This window comes from Podarcis gaigeae (genome assembly GCF_964106915.1).
Source record: "Podarcis gaigeae genome assembly, chromosome: 4".
Classification (NCBI taxonomy): domain Eukaryota; kingdom Metazoa; phylum Chordata; class Lepidosauria; order Squamata; family Lacertidae; genus Podarcis; species Podarcis gaigeae.
The window spans coordinates 105159378-105183005 of NC_139677.1; the positions used below are offsets into that span (position 1 = coordinate 105159378).

General features: G+C 48.6%; 1 protein-coding gene across 17 annotated transcripts in view; it reads left to right on the forward strand.

Moving 5' to 3' along the window:
• STIM1 (stromal interaction molecule 1) overlaps positions 1-23628 on the forward strand; it is a 106279-nt gene that overhangs the window by 59685 nt on the left and 22966 nt on the right. For all 17 annotated transcript variants that reach the window (XR_014563578.1, XM_083736457.1, XM_083736455.1 and 14 more), the window contains 4 exons: positions 370-484; positions 9031-9142; positions 9840-9955; positions 21266-21443. Coding sequence is in view for 16 of the 17 variants with exons in the window: in XM_083736457.1 (XP_083592583.1) it covers positions 370-484; positions 9031-9142; positions 9840-9955; positions 21266-21443 (521 nt within the window). In the remaining variant the exon portion in view is untranslated. The remainder of the gene's footprint in view (positions 1-369; positions 485-9030; positions 9143-9839; positions 9956-21265; positions 21444-23628) is intronic.

The window sequence follows — 23628 nt, forward strand, 5'->3', positions numbered from 1 at the left end:
TCCTTCAGTTATACTGGACCGAGGCTGTTTAGGGCTTTAAAGGTCAGCACCAACACTTTGAATTGTGCTCGGAAACATACTGGGAGCCAATGTAGTTCTTTCAAGACTGGTGTTATATGGTCTTGGCGGCTGCTCCCAGTCCCCAGTCTAGCTGCCACATTCTGGATTAGTTGTAGTTCCCAGGTCACCATCAAAGGTAGCCCCACGTAGAGTGCATTGCAGTAGTCCAAGCGGGAGATAACCAGAGCATTCACCACTGGCGAGGCAGTCTGTGGGCAGGGAGGGTCTCAGCCTGCGTACCAGATGGAGCTGATAAACACGGGACTTTGTGCAACTGGTTGACTTGGGGCTGTGTTTTTCCCCCTCCAGTTCCTGAGGGAAGACTTGAATTACCACGACCCAACGGTCAAACACAGCACCTTCCATGGGGAAGATAAGCACATCAGCGTGGAAGATCTTTGGAAGGCCTGGAAGTCGTCTGAAGGTAAGGCTGGCGTCCAGCTCTGGCAGCCTCACCTCAAAAAAGGAGACTGCAGAGTTGGGAAAGCTTCAGAAAAGGGAAGCCCAAATGATCAAGGGGGTGGAGCAACTCCCCTTCAAAGAAAGACTGCAGCGTTGGGGGCTTTTGAGTTTAGAGAAAAGGCGAGTAAGAGGCTGCATGATAAATTTTTATACAATTATCTGTGGCATGGAGAAAGTAGATAAAGGGAAAAGCCTCCTTCCCTCCCTCATAGCATTCAAACTCATGGGCCTCCAATGGAGCTGAATATTGGAAGATTCAGGGGGAAGAAAGTCCTTCTCACAGTGCAGAGTTAAACTGTGGAACTCCAGCAGGCTCTTAAGTCCTCGATGTTCAAAATCTGCCTCTCTGCTCCTCCCTCCCTCTCCTGCTCTCTCTAGCAACCTCTTGCGCCTTGGCCAAGCCACTTCCTCCTCCTTCAGCAAAGCCCCTCTTGCCACTGGCCTGTGGCTTCCTCCAGGGCAGCCCTTGACCGGTTTCGACTTTTGCATTTTTAAAAACCGAGTTTGCATTTGCAACTCCTCCGCCGCAGTAGAACAGGAAGCAGGGTGAAAATAATATGCAAATTAAAAATAATAATAAATGGGGGAATTATCTCTTTGCCTCTCCCCCCTCCCCGCACTGCCCTCCTTTCCTGTGCCGATAAAGAATGAGCGAGGTTCAGTAGTGAGTCACAGGAGGCCCTGGGCATGAGTGGGAAGGGCTGTGGCGCGTCTGAGACTATTTTGGAATATTAGGAGCCTGGATTAAATACTAGTGTGTTTAATCCTGTATGTTTAATCTTGTTTTCCACAATATTTTTTTTTTACCAACAACCAAAACACAAACAGTGAAACCGCCCCAGGCGGCTGATACATTGGGTATACATAATGAATAATAACATATTCAAATCAACCATATGTACAATTCTATATACATTAACACTCCTCCCTCCACAAGGTTTAACTTTTAACGTTTTAATTGCCCCAAATTGTTCAAACCTACCCAAATAATTCAATATCTTCTAATCCTCCTCCTTCTCACTGACCTTAAACCCTTTCATTTTATGTATCTTCACAGTTAGATATTCTAAAATTATAATCTTTTTCAGTTTTTTCCTCCATTGGTTCTCCCCTAGCTCTTTCCAATTACTCGCTATAACCTGTCTGGCTGCAATTACCATCAATTTTACCCATTTACATTCCTCTTTGGTTTCTAACTCGGTGCTACTCAGGCTAATAAGAACCATTAATTTAGATATTTCCACCTTCCTACCCACAATTCCCGATATTTCTATACCAATCTGTTTCCAGAATTCATTAACTAATGGACAGTCCCACCACAGATGTTCAGTTGCAAGGCATGGGGAATGTAAACGGTTAAGGCATTTCAGGAGACACGCGGGGGTCACACTCCTGTTCCACTGCCCTGCTGAGAGGTGCAGGATGCTTCAAGGAAGCTGAGTGTTGGAAGTCCCATGGCAGATAAAATGAAGTCCTCCTTTACACAGCAACTAGTCAGACTGTGGAACTCCCTCCCACAGGAGGCAGGGATGGCCACTGGATGGTCATAAAAGAGGATCGGGCAAATTCTGTCAGGAGTTCAGCCTTCACTCGAGTAGGACCTTGGCAGAGACACATGCCCGACTGGCCTTCTGGTCGAGATCGTTCAGGAGCTTCATAAGCTTTCTTCAGCCCGAACATCACAGCGACCGATGCCAACAGACACCGGCACACTTAGGGATCCACAGAGTCTTCGCAGCTTGCGCGACAGACCTCAGCAACTCAGCATTTTGGCTAATCTACTTTATTTACATATAAAGACACACGGAGCACTGCAACATGGCTCCCTCTCTCTCCAGCATCAGACAGCAAAGAGAAAAAAGAGCAAAGGACAATAGTCCCACTTCACGGAACACAGTAACACAAACATCCGACGCTGTGGAGTCAAAACATACACCATCATGTGATAACTGCAATCAAGGAGCAGGAATTCTCACAAATTCATGGGGGAGCAGAGGGCCTTTGATGGCTGCCAGCCAGGTTGGCTATGCTCTGCCTCCACAATCAGAGGCAGAAATACTTCTGAATACCAGTTTCCAGAAACTGCAGGAGGGGAGAGGGCTCTTGTGCTCAAATCCTGCTTGTGAGTTTCGCACAGGCATCTGGTTGGCCGCTGTGAGAGCAGGATGCTGGCCTAGATGGGCTACTGGGCTGATCCTGCAGGTGCCTCTTGCGTTCTTCAGAGTCCTATCCGCTCTCTAGCACCAAAGCATCCCAGACAAGGCGGCAGTGAGAGCGGAAGACTTGCAGTGCTCTTTGCTCTCCCGAAGTGCCACAGTGGTGCAGAGGGTGTTGAGTGCCTCCAGATAAGGCCGCAGCTCCTTTGCCTGCCACACTCAGCAAACACTTCCCCATGCTGATACTTCTTGCTGCCTTTATGGCCTTGTTAATCTCCCCTGGCTGCTACCCATTCTAATCTCCATGTACTTGTCAGGTTTTTCCCCCAGCAAAAAAGTTCGGCTTGCAGTCGGAGAGCTTTGCTGCCAGATCCTGTGTGCTCCTTGTGAAGCTGGCTAGATCCTCCGCTGCAAGTCAGAGCGGAGGCATTATTTTATTATTATTATTTGTTCAACTTATTCACCGCCCTGTACCCAGAGGTCTCAGGGTGGTCCACAAGAAGATCACAACATATAAAATCAAACCAAAAGCAATAACTCAATACCCCCCCCCCTCCAAAAGCCATATTTTAAAAGGGTGTTGGATGTCAATAAGATAAACCAAAGGCCTGGTTAAAAAGGAACGTTTTTGCCTGGCGCCTAAAGGTATAAAATGAAGGCGCCAGGTGAACTTCCCTGGGGAGAGCATTCCACAGAAGCAGAGCCATTGCAAAGAATGGCTCTGAACCTCTTGAGGAGGAGGCACACGAAGGAGGGCCTCAGAAGATGATCTCGGGGACCGGGTAGGTTCATATGGGAAGAGGCGGTCCTTGAGGTATTGCTGTCCTGAGCTATTTAAGGCATCTTCTCAGGAGAGAGGCAGAGCCCAACAGCACAGTCGCAGGAGCTGCTGTGCTGTGCTGTGCTGTCTGAGGGCAGGGGATGCTCTTATATCCTCATCTGTAACCATTGGTGGTAAAGGCACCCCAGACCCTTAGATCCAGCCGCGGACGACTCAGGTTGCGCACTCATCTCGCTTTAGTGGCCGAGGGAGCTGGCATTTGTCCACAGACAGCTTCTGGGTCGTGTGGCCAGCATGACTTAAGCCGCTTCTGGCGAACCAGAGCAGCGCACGGAAACACCATTTACCTTCCTGCTGGAGGTATTTATTTATTTATCCTATTTATCTACTTGCACTTGACATGCTTTCAAACTGCTAGGTTGGCAGGAGCAGGGACCGAGCAACGGGAGCTCACCCCATCGCGGGGATTCGAACTGCCGACCTTCTGATCGGGAAGCCCAAGAGGCTCAATGGTTTAGACACAGTGGCACCCACGTCCCTAAAACCATTGGTAGAAAAGCAGTCAATTTTTATCAGCATGGAGCAAGCTGGTTTTCTGCTGCTTCAGAGGGTAGGACCCAAACCTATAGATTCAAATTGCAAGGAAGGAGATTAGGAAGGACTTCCTGAGAGTACGAGCTGTTTGGCAGTGGAGCAGATGGTGGGCTCTCCTTCCTTGGAGGTTTTTTAGCAGAAGTTAGATGGCCATCTTTCATAGATGCTTTAGCTGTGATTCCTGCCTCATAGAGGGTTGGACTAGATAATCCTTGGGGTCCCTTCCAACTCAGCAATCCTTTGCTTTTTAAAAAACAAATGCATGAATTAAAGCTATGTGAGACTCCACTTTGTTAGTGCCTGAAGTGGCGATGGCCTGGGAGGTGTCTCTATTGCCACTCGTTTCCAAAGCGCACTCCAAGAAAGCCCAGTCATTGTGTCAACCTGCAGAGATGGCCCCTTTCCTTCTTCTCAGAATTCCCAGTGGTGGGTCCTGCCCCTCTCAGCATCCCAGGCAGGTTGGCCAGACTCCTCCCAGGATTTGGACAACTCTAGACTAGACCTACTCAGAAGTTGTGTAGGGCATTCCAGCATCATGGGTTGCTCAGCATTTAAGCAAGCAAAGGTCCACTGTGTTTGAGAAAGAGCAGTTGTCCACCGCCTGGTCCTGCATTTAGAAAAGGTCCAGCCCACCGTTAGTTTTATATGGACAAAGATTCATTGAGTGAAAAGTCCCTGCACTTAGTTTTATATGGACAAAGATTCATTGGGTAAAAAGTCCCTGCACTTGGTGGGGGGTGTGGACCAGATGACCCTCGTGGTCCCTTCCAAATCTACGATTCTATGATTCTATGAAAGTAAGGAAAGAAAGAAAAGGAAAAAGGACACAATAAAACATTTTTGAAAGCAGAGGAATACAACAATAACAAAATAACAATAAAATACAATTACGCTTACGGAGGTATGTAGTAGCACAGGGACAAGCTTGTCTCTCACACGGGTAGGTCATCTTCCTCCTTGAAGGAAAGTTCATCCACTCCTTCTCAACATTTTAAACCACCTTCTGGTCATAGGAGACTGACCTTCACATGCTCCCTGCTACGTCCCATCTCTGAGGTGCAAGCCTTATTCGGCTGAGGGCAGTTTCCCCATAGCAGTTATTTTGCCTTATTAAAGCCACTCCTATCATGTTGCACAACACGCCCACCCCCGGCTGGATTTCAACGTCTGTGGCAGCCCCCCTCCAACTAAGCTATCAAGCGAGAAGCGACCAGCCACCCAGCCAAGCTCTTCTACCCCATGCTGCTGCCAGGCTCTGGCTGTTTGCCAGGCTCTTCCTTGCCCGCCCACCTGCGTCTGCCTCCAAAATTGTCTGAACAAACAAAGGGGAGGCTTGGCTGCTGTGCCTCTGCCCACATGCCGGCTGCAGGATTCTTCTCTCCTCTGAGGAGCTTGGCAGAGTGAGCGCTCTGGAGTCCTGTAGGGCTGAATGGAGCAGAGGAACAGAAGGAGGAGAGCCTTTGGAGCAAGCCAATGGTCCATTTAGTCCAGCATCCTTTTGAAAATAAATTTTTCATTTTCATTCATTACATACATCTCAAATTCTTAAGGTTTACTATATATTCCTCCCTCCCTCCCCTCCACGACTTCCCCCAACTTGCGTTTCTGGTTTGTTTCTATTTTCACCCGCTTTTCTATCTCTCAACAGAAAATGTTATCAATAACATAACATCAAACCTTAAAAACATAAAAATAAAATGAAACCCATCATTTTATTTCACTATCTTCCAAGCATTTTCTGATGCTAGTAATGTGGATGTTTATTTAAATCCTGCCATCAAGTTGATTGCCTAGTCCAGCATCTAGTCCAGCATCGTGTTCTCACAGGGGCCAACCAGATGCCTGTGGAACCTGCAAGCAGGATTGGAGCACAAGAGCACTTTCTCCCCTCCTGTGGTTTCCAGCAACTGGTATTCAGAAGTATTTTTTTCTTCCAGCTGTGGAGGCAGAGCAGAGCCAGCCTGGCTAGGAGACATCGATAGCCCTCTCCTCCACGAATCTGTCCCATTAAGCCATCCAAGTTGGTGGCCATCACTGCTTCCTGTGGGAGGGAGTTCCACAGTCTAACTCTGCTGCATGAGGAAGGGCTTCTTGCCAGCATTTTTTTTAAATGAATATTTATTAGCATTTTCAAAAAAAGGAAAAAACATATAAAAACAAAAACAAAATATAAACAATATAAGCAAAAAGATAACAAAAATACAAAAATCCAAAACTTAAAAACAATTAAAAACACTTAAAAGTTCAAATACTTATTTTCTTTTAACTTGTTTCTCAGACCTCCTCACGCCTCCCCTTCTTGTATTCCAATTTAAATTATTAGCTCAGCAAATCCTTAACTTATTTCTCCATTTTGACTTAAATTAATTTATTCTAACATGTTATTATTTTACTTTTCTTCTTTCTTCCATTTCCTCAATTTATATTTACAAACCTTATTTTCATTTAGTTTAGACCATTTTAATAACCAATTTTAACTTATCCAAATTTACACATCAATATTTATACCTCATTATTTTTTCTTAAACATTTTTCCTAAAGTCGACCAAAATTTCCCTTCCACGACTTTCCCAATTTCCATACCAATAGCAAAACAAAGTAAAGACAGAACAAACTATATTTATATACCCTTTAGATTCCCAAACTCCACCCACCATTAAGCTTCACTGGATGCCCACAAGTTCTATGAGAGAGAGAGAGAGAGAGAGAGAGAGAGAGAGAGAGAGAGAGGCTTTTCTCTATGTACTTTCTGTGCATAATGGTGTAAACTTCAAGCATGTCGCCTCTTCCTTGCCTTTTCTGCAGAGTCCCAGACCTTTCCTCAGAGTGGAAATGCTCCACTGCCAGCATATAGAACTGAGCATTTGTGAAAGGGCAGTGAATGATGTTGCACTGAAAGGGAGGCTCTGCGTGTGCCAGTAGCAGTTTGCACAACCCTCTGTGGAAGATAATAGCCCAATTAGATTCAGAACAGTAACAATTAATTGCAAATACATTCAAAGCCAATTGAAACTAGTTCAATTCATTCAACAACAATGATTAGCTTGATCCCGGTATCCCAGCGTGTTTCAAAGTCATTTACACCTCCAGCACCCCATTGCCTCTTGTTGGCCCCCCAGGTAATCCCACTACACACTTAGGGAACCACTTTTTCTCCACTGAAATGCCACACATCAGGCTCTTAAGGGTTTTTCTGCACTTCGGACTTCCTAATGAACCTCCTCCAGAGAAGTGAGAACCACTGTGGCAGCCTTGCTTTTGACTTGAAGCAATTTTTTAAAAAATAAGCCATTCTCTACAAATACACGGTACTGTTATGGGCACCTACATGGCTCTGTCTTTCATACGTGCACCCCAATTTATATGTGGACAGACTTGAACAAGCCGTCTGTCAAGAGTGCCCCCTGCCATCTACTTACCAGGTTTCATTTTGTTGATGATTGAAACCTTAATATAGCTGTATTTTATCTTTCCATACTGGTCCCAGTAGCTTTGACCCCTCAGTATTTGCTTTTGGATGAAGTTCTCAAGAGAGCCAGCGTGGCTGTGTTAGAGAGCGTTGGACTAGGAAGACCTGGGAGAGGCCAGGGTTGAAATGGTGGCTTAGCCATGAAGCTCCCTGGATGGCCTTCGGCCAACCACCCCCTCTCAGCCTGGCCTACCTCACAGGGTTGTCCTGAGGATAAAACGGGAAGGACAACTGTGTACACCACCTTAAGCTCTTTTGGGGGAAGGAGGAATATAAATCATGATGGTGATAGTAGTTCTGTAGTCCTGACCTGTAGCTCACATTTGTAAGAGCTTGATCGTTTAGTGTGGCAGCCCTTACACTTTGGAACTCCCTGCCTATTGATATCACTGTTTTTATTTAAACAAGCCCAGCCAGGTGCTCAGAAAGTTGAGGTGGATTTTTAATCTATTTTCATATTTTAACTTCCATACGTTGCAAATGTTGATTGATTTTATTGCTTTATCTTCTTGTAAACCGCTTTGAGGCTTACTACAACCAAGCGGCGTGTAAATTTTCCAGATATGAATAAATAAAAGCACAGTTTGCACAGAGGTCCTGACTCCTTCCCTACTGTTGGTGAGAGCAGGTCCCAGAGTCCCATGGCTTCAGGCAGAGATCCCATATTCCCTTTTGGGGGGGGGGGCGTTGTCAGCTGCTGCATCCTAAGTTTCTTTACCCGCCCACACTGCCTTTCCCTCTGTCTCTCTCTGCCACCACCCTCCTGCTCCTTTCCAGTTCACAGCAGCTTTTTAAGAACTGATTTCCACATCTGCTTCTCTTGATACCCCTGAGCTGTCAGGGGCAGGAGGAGAGGAGCAGTCTGTTTTTTGTCATGTTGAGTCTTTCCTCCTTGTCTCCTCCTTGAAGGAGGAATAAGGGCTTCTTCTAATTTTGCCCAAATAAGTGGACCAATGACATTGCCATGCTAAAAAACAAAATGGGAAAAGCCTGTTTATTGGTTCAGCTGTTCTCTGCAGACATACAGATGACTGCATGGTTTGGTGTGAGACTGAACTTTATCGTCAAGTTAGCAGCAAATTGCCCGCAATTATGGCTGAGCAGGGGATTTGAGCCCTGGTCTCTCAGGCCCTGATCCAACACTCTTCCCGCTGTGCTACATTGCCCTGCCTTGGTCTGACATCCTTCTGTACATTCTCTGACCTTCCCCCCCCCCCCCGTCCCCTGTCCCTTTAGCCCCTTCTCATAGGATTTACTGTAGAGCCTGCAATTGGCCCAGCCTTTGCCAGCATTTTCTGAAATTATGTTCCTCTCTGCATCTTCCTGTTGGTTCAGAGAGGTTTGGGGGCATCCTGTGGCACCAAAAACACAATAAAGCTAGATGGATGAGCCAGACAGTGACAGGAGAGAGGTGGGAGGTCTGGAGACGTGAGCTGAGATGGTGGGGCATGAAGACCGGCTGCTGGTTGGTTCAGCCACTGACTTGCCCTCTCCCACCTTTTTTTCAGTGTACAACTGGACCGTCGATGAGGTGGTGCAGTGGCTCATCACCTACGTGGAGCTGCCACAGTACGAAGAGACCTTCAGGAAGCTGCAGCTCTCTGGGCATGCCATGCCAAGGTCAGTTCCGGGGGTGCAAAAAAGGAAGCTGGGTTTTGGCCTGTGGTTTTCCAGGGTTTTGTGATAGCGCTGCTTGGAGATCCCCAGTACCTTGGCAAAGTCAGTTTCAAACCTGTTTTCAGCGTATAGTGTCGATGGGCCAGCGGTGGAGTAGTTGTTGGAATGTTGGACTATGACCTGGGAGACCAGGGTTCAAATCCCTGCTGAGCCATGAAATTCACTGGGGTGACCTGCTGGGGGTCACTCACTGCCTCTCAGACTAACCTCTACCCCACAGGTGGGATATAAATGCCACATTATTTATTATTATTTATTATCTGAGAATCACAGGGTGCTTTACAATATCAAAACACAAAAACGCATAACATAATAAAGAAGTATTGCAATAAATGCAATAAATAAAATTATCCATCTGGCCACTTTCTCATTCTCACACATTTGTGGGGGCTAACAACCAGCTCCCTGGGTTTAGCGAGAGCAGAGAAGATATCCCAGCAAAGGAAGCTTTCCTTCTTTATGAAGTGAGAATAGCTCTTGTAAAATATCCTTGTGAATGACCAGGAAGCTGCCTGTTAATCTCCTACCTGCCTGCCGGTCCTTGCAGAGCTTGCCTGAGGGGCTACCTGGCCAAGCTGTGTTTTTTGCTCCAAATGCCCTTCAGATGTGACTACCTCCTCCGCCTCCCTCTTCCCCGCAGGTTGGCAATCACCAACGCCACCATGACAGGAACTGTCCTGAAGATGACCGACAGGAGCCACAGGCAGAAGCTGCAGCTCAAGGCCCTGGACACGGTGCTCTTTGGGCCGCCTCTCTGTGAGTGACGTTCATGTGGTCACGTGGCGACTGTATGTGGGGGAAGTGTGTCAGCTGACATGTGTAGATGGGGAACTCCTCCGGGGTACTTCCGCTAGGCACTCCGGAAGCTGCAAGGACTCCTTGTCTTCTTTGGTGATCCCTCGTAGCAGAGTAAGATGGTCTTCCATAAACACGGTTTTAACAGTGAGTCCATAAGGCCAATTCTGGATCTACATGTCCTTCCACAGTGGAGACATAGGTTTCTGGGTGGGATCATGGTGAGGGTTTGCCAAGTGTGCCTTCCTCTTAGCGCGCTTCTCCCTTGCATCCTGAGTGTCTCCAAAGCCACGCCTTTGGTCAAGGCTGTTCTCCAACTGGAGTGCGCACAGGCCAGTGTTTCCCAGTTGCTGGTGTTTATAGTACATTTTTTAAGATTTGCCTTGAGAGAGACTCTAAACTTCTTTTGTTGACCACCAGCATTTCCATTTTTAAGTTTGGAATAGAGTAGTTGCTTTGGAAGATGTTCATTAGGCATCTGCACAACAGGACCAGTCCAACAAAATTGATGTTAATAATAATAATAATAATAATAATAATAATAATAATAATAATTTTTTATTTATACCCCGCCCTCCCCAGCCAAGGCCGGGCTCAGAGCGGCTTACAAGCAATAATAAAAACAAGATGAATGGTTACAACTTAAAAACAAAAATAAAATACATTAAAATAATGGAACATTAAAATATTAAAATGTAGCCTCATCACAGGAGGAGAAGGAAAAGAAAGGGGGGAAAAAGAGAGAGAGAGGGAGGGAATCAAATTGGCTCCAAGCCAAAGGCCAGGCGGAACAACTCTGATGAAGAATCATCACTTCGACACGGGTGATCTTTGCTTCCTCCAGTACCCTGGCATAAATTTTTGCTCTGAGCCATTCAACAGGGGAAGGGGCTTCCTTGGAAGGTGGTGGACTCACCTTCATTGGGGGTTTTAAAGCAGAGTTTGGATGGCTGTCTGTCAGGGATGCTTTAGCTGAGATTCCTGCAGTGCAGGGGGTTGGAATAGATGACCCTTGAGGTCCCTTCCAACTCTACGATTGTATGCGCTAGTTCTAGTTTTCTTCTTGTTCGGACTTAATGCCTGGATGGAATGGAGGAGAGAGAGTTTGGAGGCTGCCTGTAGTTGAGAAGAAATCCCCCTTTCCTGAAGATTTGCCAGAGTGATTTGGGAGTTGGGTTTTGACACTTGGACTGCCTTTAGGTATTTCGTGGCATAGAATTTACTTTGTCGGTTTGGCTTTTAAGTGGTTGTGGCCCAGCCTTGCCTCTGTGTGGTGTAGTGGTTAAGAGCAGTAGACTCATAATCTGGGGAACCGGGTTCGCGTCTCCGCTCCTCCACATGCAGCTGCTGGGTGACCTTAGGCTAGTCACACTTCTTTGAAGTCTCTCAGCCTCACTCAAAACCCCACTTTGTTTTGGGGGAGGAAGGGAAAGGAGAATATGAGCCGCTTTGAGACTCCTTCGGGTAGTGATAAAGTGGGATATCAAATCCAAACTCTTCTTCTCTTCTTCTTGGAACAAGGAAGGGGGAAATCCAAAGAAATGTGGCTTCAGCATCTAAGACAGAAATCTGTAACCAGAATATTCGGAATCTCTTAGACAGACAGGTAGATTAATTTCCATGCATGCATTTCCAGGACCTTTTTCCTTTTTGGCTGCCTGAAACCACCCCCCACCCACGCACCCACCTCGGGCCCCCATGCTTGGATTGGCAAGATGAGGAGCTGGGGGGGGGGGGCAGTATTGTTAGGTGGCAGCAGAGCAACTTAGGGTTGAGTCGGGATGTTCGTACAGAGAAGTGCTTGTGTTGCTGGTTCTGGACTGCTTCAACTTCTGGTTGAAAAGGAAATAAATCTAAACTGCCCATATAAATGGTGTGGAAACCCTCAGGGCCTGCAAGTACTCTAGGAGAGAGGTGGTTGAAGAGCAAAGTGGATGATTTATTTATCATTCTTAAGTGCTGTTTTTCCCTTGTGGGATTCCAAGTGGCTGCAATCGATCTAACCCAGGAGCACGAAGCTGGCGTCTCCTTCTGCTCGGCTCACAGGCTGTGGTGAGTGAGTGGCTCACAGGTTGAACGTCAGGTGTGCCACCGATGCTTCTCTGGGACACCTGATGCTTTGCAGGATTCTCCCAGGCATCTATCTATTTGGCCTCTGTGAGAACAGGATGCTGGACTAGATGGCCTGATCCAGCAGGCTCTTGTTAGGTTCTTTCAAAGGGAGGGCATCCTTCCACAAGCTCGCCATACTGCTGATACTGGCAACATTTTGGGGAAAGGTGTGACAAGGTGATTTAGTGGTGGGAGGCCATAGTGGTAACTGAGGGCAGAGGGGCATCAAAGCTTCACCATCTTCCTGCTCAGCTTGGGAGCACAAGGAGAGCACAACCTGTGAAACCGATTCTGGGATAAAATTTTCTGTTTGCAAATAAATGGTTTATTTATTGGGCCAATGTGGAGGGTGGGAGTTTCCATCACTACCTTTATCTAGCAGTGATGACCGGAGACCTGGATCTGTGCTCTCCAGCCCAACTCATGGACGCTTTAGCTGCGATTCTTGCATTGCAGGGGAGGGAACTAGATAACTCTTGAGTTCCCTCCAGCTGCAAGCTTCTATGATTCTGTGGCCCTTTCTTTGATCCTTATGTCAGACGCGTCCTTTTGGGAAGAATCTGAATTTAGGCCTTCTATTCACCCAAGGAACAGAAAGCTTGCTTGAAAGGCACTTTGGCCGTGAAGAAACCCATTTGCTTTGATCAGGAAGAGGCGATTAATCAAAGTATTGCAATTATCGGGCTCAGATATCCTGGCCACTCTAAATATTTACAGTCCAGTGCATTGTGTTTAGGTTGCCTTTGCCTGGTAATGAGCTGAGCGGCAGCCTCAGCCGAGTCCCATTAGTTAGCAGTTCTTGGAAAGGCCGTTTGCCGCCTGCAGGAGACCCACAGCCTTCGTGCAGCTCTGCCGATGCTCCCGATCCCCGCTGCCATGCGCAAGGGCCTTCCTTGTGCATCAGGGCAGCCTCACTCTGGGGCAGTAACTGAAATGGGGGGGGGGGACAGGTTGCAGGAGGCAAGTGGGGATTTCTCCCAGTGGGGGCTGGGACTTTAGAAGACATCTTCCCTTTATAGGGAAGTTTTAAAGGTTTGATGTCTTGTTGTGTTTTTATATTATGTTGGAAGCTTGGAGCTGGACCAACCTAGTCAGATAGATGGGGTACAAATAATAAAATTACTACAGTCCATACCTCGGCTTACAGACACTTCAGTTTGCGTTTTTTTGGGTTGCGGACCGCTGAAACCCGGAAGTACTGGAACGGGTTACTTCCGAGTTTCGGTGGTTGCCCATGTGCAGAAGCGCCAAATCGCAACCCGCGTGTGCACAGACACACTGCTGCGGGTTGCGAACGTGTATCCTGTTCGTAACCGGAGCGTCCACTGTATTCTTATTGAGGGTCCTGGCAGCCAGGGGCCACACAAGAACATAAGAAGTGCCTGCTAGATCAGGCCAAAGGCCTGTCTAGTCCAACATCTTGTTCCTACACTGACCAGGCAGATCCCTTTCACAGGAACCTGCGAGCAGGATTCGAACGCAACACTCCTGTGGTTTCCAGCAACTGGTATTCAGAAGCATTTCTCCCTCTGTGGAGACAGAGGACAGCCAGCATGGCTAGTAGCTATCGATAGCCCTCTCCTCCTCCTGAATGGGAGGGACTTCCACAGTTTAACTGTGCCCTTCGCACATTAGTATTTGACTTCTTGCAGTTGCTGCATGTACAGAAACTGGCCCAGGCTGTGAAGTGAGCCAGGAACTGAGGAGGCTGCAGCAGCGTCCTTTGGGCCTCCTCCTCCTGGCATCGTGTGATTCTTGAGCCCGGTGACAGGAGCTAGGAAGTGAAAGTGCCTCATGGGTCTGGCGGCGGAAGGGAAGCTGGAGCAGGAGGATCAGCCTCCCTCTTCCGACGACCCACCCCACGGGAGGGTCATCTCAGGTGCGCCTTCGGTCTGTGTGAGCGCTAGGATAAGCACAGGCCCTGGCTGGAGATCTGTGGGAAGGTGCCAGATCCGCCGAGAGGCGCTGAGGTCACCGTATCCCAGCACGCTTTGGAAAGCGCAGGGCAAACGCAGAAAAGCTCACGTTGAAGGGCAGGAAGTCAAAGTGGGGAGCCCAGGGCAGCCCACGAGCAGGCTGAGCCCCCCTGCTCTGTGCCTGCTTGCTCCGAAATTCCTTCTGTGCGGCGCTCGGTCTCCAAGGGCACCCCAGTGTTTGTTTACTGCCGGAGTTTGTGTCTGACCCTGTCGCCATAGCGCTGGAGCTTCGGTTTCTCCCGGCAAGCTCCATGGTGCAAAAGGCAGGTGGCGGGAGGAGGGGGCGGAGGCAATTTATTCAGCCACGGAGGAGACTAGCAAAAAAAGGGGGCTGCGGCTGCCTCCTCATCACACCTGCTCCTTAGAGGGCCCTTGGGGCGTTACAGAAGGACATAAGAAGAGCCTGCAGGATCAGGCCAGCAGCCCTCCTAGCCCAGCTCCCTATTCTCACCGTGGCCAGGCAGGTGTCCCAGTGGGAAGCCTGCAAGCACAAGAGCAGCGCTGCAAATGCAGGAGACCTTCTGTCGAGAATATCTGGTGAGCGTTGCTGCTTCACAGGGGGGCTGTGTGTGGAGGAAGCCACAGGAGGATTCCTCTGCAGTAGCAGCAGCAGCAGCAGCAGCAGCCTCACAGAGATCAGTCTTGCCCTCCTTTGGAAGGTGAGCAAATGCAAACATTTTAGGAAGGGAGAATTCTTTGTTGTTCCCCAGCCCTTGGAAGCAGCACGGTTGCTTCTTGGGGCGTTTGGCTTGCCCCCGGCCACCCAGAGATTTGAGGAGAGCATGGACTTGAATCCACGTTTCCTGTGTTCAAACCTGCACCCCTAGAGTGCACAGCAGGTGGGTGCAAGGCTGTTGAAAGGACTTATTCACGCAGGGCAGAGGTAAACTATGGCACTTGCTTCCACAAGAGGCAGTGATGACCGCCAACCCAGATGGATTTAAAAGAGGAGTAGGCAATTCATGGAGATGTCTTCTGGCAGCAATGGCTATGATCTGCCACCACAGTCAGAGACTGGAATGCTCCTGAATACCAGTTGCTGGAAACCACAGGAGAGGGGTCTTGTGTTCGAATCCTGATTGTAGTTCTCCCTTTGGGGCATCTGATTTTCCACTGTGAGAACAGGATACTGGGCTAGATGAGCCATTGGCCTGATCCAGCACCAGGCTCTCCTTATGAGAGGTTATTACAGTCTTTCGGCGGTAGTTGTGCATGAGCTTGATTCACTGCTAATAACAACATTTGAGAGGTCTAGAAAGCAAAACTCCATCTTCCGAGGCACCGTGATAAGGACTGACCCTCTTTCTGGTTACTTTGCCTGTAGCATCAGATGCTGATGACGTCTCTCTCAGTGCAAAACACTTGCAAAATCTTGGCATTGTGAAGCACGGAGCTGGACACATCCTCCTGGCGCCGCGCACAGGAATGTCAGAGCTGAAACTCTGGTGCGCCCAGATTTTCCCAGGGTCACCGTCCTGCAATTTTGACGATGTCTCTGTAAGAACGCGAAGGGGCAGCTACCAGCCCACTGCATCTCCTAAACACCTTCCGAATTCAATTTGAAGCAGGGTGGCTTTTTCAGACTTCTCAGTAGAAGTGGAGGGTGTGTGTGTGTGTGTTTCTCCCAGACCTGTTCTTGTGCGGCTGCATTTCTCAAGGAGGACATTTCCATTATGCCTTTGCGAAATTGGATCCAGTCCCCAGGGACTGTATTGCAATACCTTCTGAGGAAAGTGCAGAAGAAGAGGAGGAATTGTTCCTTTCGTGAATCCTCCTTGCTCTCCCCTGGACTGAAAGCTTCCTTATGGATACCCAGGGAGACTCATTAGAGTAGGGGTCAGCAACCTTTTTCAGCCGTGGGCCGGTCCACCGTCCCTCAGACCATGTGGTGGGCCGGACTATATTTTGGAGGGGGGAAATGAACGAATTCCTATGCCCCACAAATAACCCAGAGATGCATTTTAAATAAAAGCACACATTCTACTCATGTAAAAACATGCTGATTCCCGGACCGTCCATGGGCCAGATTGAGAAGGCGATTGGGCCAGATCCAGCCTCCGGGCCCTAGGTTGCCTACCCCTGCATTAGAGGGTTTGAGGGATGCTCAAGTCAAGGCAGAAGCAAGCCAAGGCTTCTCACTTGCTCCACCATAGGCTCACTTTCAATATCTGTGATGCCATTTTTCTCCTGCTGCAGAACTACTGCAGTTCTAGGCACCCCAGTTGAAGAAGGATATTGACAAGCTGAAGGATTTGTGTAGAGCAGGGCGACCGAGATGATCCAGGGTATGACAACCAAGCCTTAGGAGGAATGGTTAGAGTAGCTGGGTATGTTTAGCTTGGAGACTGAGAGGAGATAAGATAGTCATCTTCAAATATCTAAAGCCCTGCCCCATGGAAGTTGTAGCAAGCTTGTTTTCTCCCGCTCTGGAGAAATAGACCCATGGCTTCAAGTTACATGAAAGGGGATTCCGACTAAACGCAAAGAAGAACTTTCTGACAGTGAGAGCTGTCCAACCATGGAGTGGACTCCTTCCAAATGTGGGGAACTCTCCTTCCTTGGAGGCCTTAAAGCAGAGTTTGGGTAACCATCTATCAAGGATTCTTCAGCTGAGATTCCTGCCTCGTAGGGGGTTGGACTAGATGACCCTCGGGGTCCCTTCCAGCCCGACAGTTCTATGATTCTATGCACTAGTTCTCATTTTTAGGCAGGCCATGGTGTCTGGATTCTTGCGCTCCTGCCAGCAAGCAACATCCATCCCCACAATTAGCAGTGCCAGAATAAATACATAGTAGGTGCCAGAGCCACCACCAAGATGCAAAGCAGACATCACCACCGTGGCCGGAAAGAAGCATTCAGTGCAGAGCAGCTAAAGGTTTTTTTGGTGCAATCAAGAGGGCTCTGGGAAGGCCAGGAGGCTCCAGGGACCTCATCCGTGAGAAAATTGACCCAATACAAATAGAAGTGCTCCATTTCGCTTCAAGGACTCAGCCCTACGCCTTCTTGTTTTCGCTGGACTCAGAGGGAACTCTCCTGAGCAATTATTGGGTGATTACAGAGAGTGAAATAAGATGGGGATAGGAGGGAGGGAGGGAGGGAGCAGGGAGGTGGCACACAGTCCATTTGGGACCCAGGGTGGGGTCTGTGGGGCTCTTCTGTTTTGCCACCCAGTCATCTGCCCAGTCCAGATCATTGTGTGGCACAAGAAGAAATGGGGCATCGCGCCACAGATCTGATGGCTCAGGCAAGCCTCCCGAGCCAAATACTCCAGGAAGCAACACCAGAGGGTCAGAACCAGCAACCCAGAAGATCCTTGAAGTTCTTCTGCGCTGAGTTCTCAGTGACCCAGCCCTGCCCAGAGCCATCCAAATAAGGACTGGCCTCCCTAAGAGCATGTTGGTTGAAAGGTCCCTCGGATCTCACATAAAAACACCATTCTGAGAGTAAACAAACAGCACTGGTCAGCAAGCCAGCCAAGAGTGTTTCCATTCAGCATGTGAGCAGACAGCAGGCCGCTTCCTTCCGTAACCAGCCTCAAAGTATAAATCTCTTACGGACCCTTACAGCACATAAACCCATGCTTGTTCTTCTGCTGTTATACCCCACACGGTACCCATACAATCTCCATGGTCCCCATCGCCGAAGCAGCTGCCAGCCACTAGAAAGGAAGCCTGCTTTGCCACCAGCAGCAATTTCGCTTGAAATGCAAAGAGCGGTTAGGGGGGAAGTGGTCTTTGTCAGGACTGTGGCAGGGAAAGAGTTAAACTCCCCTTCCCCACCCAACAGGGTCCTGTGGCTGCATAGGCTTCCCATCAGACTGCTATTAGCCTCACAAAAAAGTTTGCAAATGGTAAAAGGAGGGATGGCAGAGATTTACAGCAAGAGGAAGCAATGAGTTTTCCAGGTGCTCTTCCAAGTTCAGCTTGCTTGGAGTACGTGAGCCTGGCTTTCTGTAACGGAGTGGACAGATTCCGGACAGATGAAGGACTTTTTAACGCAGCTCATAACTGCCACTCGCAGGACGCAGTGGTGGCCACCAAGCTAGATGGCTTTAAAAGAGGATTAGGGAAATGAATGGATGACTCTTGATGGCTACTAGCTATGGAGGCAGCAGTGCTTCTGAACACCCGTTGCTAGAAACCACAGGAGGGGAAATAATAATACAGTGACAATAATAATTTATTATTTATACCCCACCCATCTGGCTGAGTCTCCCCAGCCACTCTGGGCGGCTTCCAATCAAGTGTTAATACAGTGTTGCTCTTGTGCTTGAATCCTGCTTGTGGGTTTCCCAGAAGAGGCATCTGGTTGGCCACTGTGAGAGGAGGATGCTGGACTAGATGGACCATTGGCCTGATCCAGTAGGCTCTTCTTAGGTTCTTACGAGTCTCTCTTGAGGCCTCTCCAAGTCTCAGAAGCTCCCTTCCGAGGTGCAGGCTGTCACAGCGAAAGCTGGCCATTCTTAGGGATGCTTTGTGAAGTGTTTGCTGCCAGGTGACGTCAACACGAGGGCTTGAGGGCTGCAGCTCCAGTTGTCCCATCCAACCCAGAGAATGTGGGAGGCTTCCTCATACACCATAAGGAAACAAAACCCCGGGGTCATTTTTCTAAGGATGGATCTTTCCTTGTTTGCAGTGCCTTCCTGAAACCTTGGCTCCCTGCCACTCTAATCCCCAAATCCAGCCATGGTTTGATTGCTCTGAGCTCTTTGAAGAGTCCTTGTGTTCTCAGGGTGATCTCCTCTTTCTCTGAGCAGAGGAGTTACATAACTGCCTCCTAGGAATCTTACCATTTTAGGTGAAGTGAGGAGTGCTTTCCAATTACCCGTTTCTGCGATAGGAATTTCCGATTTACTCTGCTGGCTGCCTGGAGGCCAAAGGAGACCCCAGGACTTGACCCTTCAGCCCTGTCTCATACCACGCTCCGCCCCGTGTGATAAAAGGCCCACCATGCTAGACTTCGTGTGACTGACAGTAGCCATTATCAGGTGGCCGTGCAACAAGGGTCCATTTGCACCAGGGTGTAGCTTAATCAGGAAAGGTGGTGCAAACCCTGGATCAGGGCTTCTAGTCAGTGGTGGGCTGGACAAGAGCCAAATTCTGAATCCTGGCAGGTTGGTGGCATTGTAGGTGAGCAGTTCCTGAGCGGATTATTGGCCAGTTTCCTGCTTTGGATGGGGTCTCACTCCCCTGAAGGAGCAGGTTTGTAGCTCGGAAGTGCCCCTGGACGCATCTCTATTGCTAGAGGCTAAGGAGTGCTGGGAAGACAGTTTCTGGACTAGGATGGCTTGACCACTGTGGTTCCTGCATTGGTAACCTTGATGGTTGCAATGCTCTCCATGTGGGGCTGCCCTTGAAGGAGAATGCAGCAGCTCAACTGCTCTCTGCGGCAGGATAGAAGCATAGAATTGTAGAGTTGGAAGGGACCCGGAGAGTCATTGATTCCAACCCTCTGCAAAGCAGGAATGTTCAGCTGTCCCATACGGGGATAGAACCTGCAACCTTGGCGTTATCAGCACCAAGCTCTAACTAGGACTATTGCCGTCCTATTGCTCCACTGTTCACAGAACTGCACTGGCCACCAGATAGCTACTAGACTATAAGTTAAAGATGCCGGTACTGGTGTACAAAGGCCTATGTAGCTTGGAGCCGGGGTACCTGGAAGATTGGCCGGCCCCTTCTATACCCAGCTGATCACTATAGTCTTCAGGACAGGGCATCCCGCACACACCGTCTTCTCAGCAGATCTGTCCCATAGGAAGTCTGAATTGGGCCTTCAATGTCCTTTGGAAACTCCCTCCTGCTAGCCACCTTCTCCAATGAAGACTTTCCATTCAACGAGCCTCCTGAGTGGAGTTATTTTATCCTGCTTTGTTTCTGCACTAGATTTGAAACGGTTTCGACTTGCAGTTGTTTTAGCTGCGTTTTAATTTGTGCTGTGGAATCGCTTTAGGACGCCTCGTAGGAAGTGATTCATAAATAAAGTAAATAATGCATTGGTGACGGAGCTCATGCTTCAGGCAGGGATGTGTATATTTAGTGCTTTTGCAGGAATGCTCTGTAAGCACATGATCTAAGAATAGCTGGGGAAGAATATGACTTTCTGAGGCTCGGCTGCTGCTGGGCCAGGGGGGGAGTCCAAGAAAGCAGGGTGATCTGTTGGGCTGGAGCTATGGGAGGGCCAGCCTTGGGGCAGAGTTGATGGCCAGCCAGTGTCCCCACTGAGAAGTCCATCCAGGGGGTGAGAGGGGGGGAACTGGAACAAGGATGTTGGCAGGCCAGTGGGCAGAAGCAAGGCAACATACCATGGCAGGAGCAACCGCTGCAAAGTCAGGAAGAATCCCCAGGAGTAATATATTGCTGTTGAAGGCTGGAAGAAGGAGTGGTCCCTCCAAGAGGAGCCTCAAGAGAGAGGATTTTCTGCATCCCTGCAAATAGTGAATAATAACTGTGCATGCACGCTATTTAATTTATCTGCAGCTTTTCTGTACTGCTCAGTCACACACACACACACACACACAAAAAAAAAATCTGAGTGGCTCACAAATAAAACAAAAAATGTGAAATATTTATTTAACTCAGTTTCAGGGGGGGATTGCAGAGATTGCAAATTGTATTATAAACTAATTCACACAAACACGTAACACCACAAATAAATATTGCAGAGTGCAGCAAGGCAAGGGAATAAAAATCCAAAGAAACAAAACAGGGCCAATGAAACTGTTTGTAATCTAGAACGCCTGGTCTGATCTTTATCTGGCGCCGAAAAGCTCGCTATGTTGGTGTGAAGTGTGCCTCTCTGGGGAGGACACTTCAGAATCAGGGCACAGACTAACATCACTGTTTTTCTGAAACTAAGGGTGACGCTGTCCTCTACTAGACCGACTTGTGCTGGCGAAGACCCAGGGCCCACTTTTAAGCCAAATCCCCGTCCACCAGTTGATGTCCAGTGTGCTAGTGTACAGGATTCTGCCTTAGGCAAAGAATTATGTGCGGTTCTGAAGTTTGTATGGAAAGTTGACTATTATGGGCTCTTCCTGGCCCTTGGAGCTTTCCTTGCCTGACCTAAACACAGCCACAGGTGTATATCAAATGCAAAAGAGCAAAGGAAAGGAAGGGAGGAGAGGAGAGGTGGGCTTGTTTCCTTGTCTAAATAGGCCATTGTGTGACTTCTGTTTCCCCAGTGACCCGTCATAACCACTTGAAGGACTTCATGCTGGTGGTGTCCATTGTGATCGGGGTGGGCGGCTGCTGGTTTGCTTACATCCAGAACCGCTACTCGAAAGAGCACATGAAGAAGATGATGAAGGACCTCGAAGGTCTCCACAGAGCTGAGCAGAGTCTGCACGATCTCCAGGAAAGGTGAGTCTTGGAGGCTGCAGGGTGCCAAGGGTGGTGACAGCTGCTGCCCTGGCTCTCTCCCTTCTCCGCTAGTACCTGGCATGCTGATGACTTTTGCTGAGATCTTCCCAAATACTTTGGTGTGAGACCTGCTTGCGCTTCTGGTTTGGCACTTATGAACCACAAAGCTCTGGATGAAGCCCCCTTGCAAAGCAAACATGATGAGCCTGCCCTGACCTCGCTCCTGCCCACCATGTGCCAGTATCACCATTCCCAACCCAGCAAGGATCAAGGGTGGGCATCTAGTGCTTTGTGTGGACCAGAAGACTGCTGGCTTTAAACACCCAGAAGTTCATGCAGGTTAGCTGTTACCTGTCAGATCTTGAAACCTCCCAAGGATGGAGACAGCAGAACCTCAGTGGAAAGTCCAGGTTTCTAGGCAGCTTATTCCAACTGGTCTTACAGCGAGGGGGTTTCTTCTAGTACTTAATTTAAACCAAGGGTTCCCAAACATTTTGGGAGCTCTGCTCCCCTGGTTCTATGAACTCATCCCCAGCGCTCCTTACCCTGTGAAAACCAACATTCACAAGGAAGATAATAACACAATAAAACAGTAACAGTGAATTGCACAGTTATTCAAAATCCGGTTTAAACTATTTAATTAATTCAACAAAACTGAGGAACTTGATCCAGTGATACCAGCTTCTCAAAATCTGATAGTTGTTTATGCCTCCATCACACACCCCTTCCACCCCCTTACCTCTTAGCACCTTCCAAGGAACCCCTCCCCACCCCCAGAGATGGTTCATCTCATTTCAGAACCACTGATTTAACCCTTACTTCCCTGTATTCGGAATTTGTTTCTTCTTGGTCTGCCTTTGGTGGATGAACGGGCTAAACAATGGAGATAATCTCTGTGACCGGAATAATCCTTGCAGATTAATTGAGCAAGCTGACGTCTCTTTCCTTATAGTGTAATTGTGAGCAGTTATTGGCATGCAGTGTCCACACGGCTCTGTTAGTCTGTCCTATTTGCAGCAAGCAAAGAGCAGTGATGCTTTTTAGCTTGCAACCCATGACAGCAGTTGGTGAGGCCTGGGATAGATTTGCCCCAAATATTCAGGATTTGAACCCAGAACCTGTCACAGGCAGGCCCCATGCTGGTCCTGAGGCACCTTCCTTCCTCTTGCTCCCTGCCAGCACAAACTGGGGTTCCTGTTTCGTTTCAAAGGACACCAGAGAGAGGCTCCTAAAAGGGGCATGAAATCAGCCTCTTCCTTCCTTCCTCCCTCACATCCTCCAGTTATCTGGCCTGATTCCGGGCAACTGAGAAGAGGCTGAGTCACTTAAATAATGGGAGCCACCCAGAACCCACTGTGGCTTGGAAGCGCCACCCCCCAACTCTGCCTTTGCAGGAGGAGCTGCTTCTGCTGCGGCAAAGCTCGGCTCATCACAGTCTGTTGTTTTGTCTCTGCAGTTCTGCTCATGCATGCAGTTCCCTGAGAACCTCCCTGTCCCTGCCACCCTTTTAAAAAATGCCTGAACATGTGCAGGCAAGCAGTGCTCAGGGTGTGGAGCCTTTTGTCTCCCTCCCTCTCGCGTGTTCCTTGGCCTTGAGCACTTCGTGTTCCCCCTCTGGCCATCGCTCCCTGCCAGCCACCAACCAGGCGGCAAAAGCTCAGTTACAGGATTCAGAACCCAGCCAGCTCATTTAGCATGTTTTGGCAACACAAAGCAATTACATCGCTCCACCTAGTTGCTCTCCGACACAGGCCTGCTGATAAGCAGTTCGGGGGAGGCAAGGGCCTCCTGGGTCTGGACCCTGGAAGAGTTGCTTCCTGGACAGAAAATAATCTTGCAGTCGCCCCCAGAAGGAGTGGAGGGGCCTGTCCTGGGCTAAGGGGCCATGAAGACAGTTCTGTGCAAGGCCGGGGCTTCTGAGGTCCTTTCAAACAATTTTTTAATCCATAAACAGGGTTATACACACCCCGTTCCCAGTGAAGTACCCCCACATCTGAAGGTTTTAGTGAACCAAATGGGAAATTAGACAGAAAAGTTTTCCTCCCTCTCTAACGATCTCCAGGAAATCGATTGCACTAAATAATGATCTCAGGGCCAGTTGTAAGAAATAGCAAGCAGTGAGTAGTAAGGAATGAGATAGGTTTTAGGTTATGCTATGCTTCTAATAGGTTATGTTATATTCTGG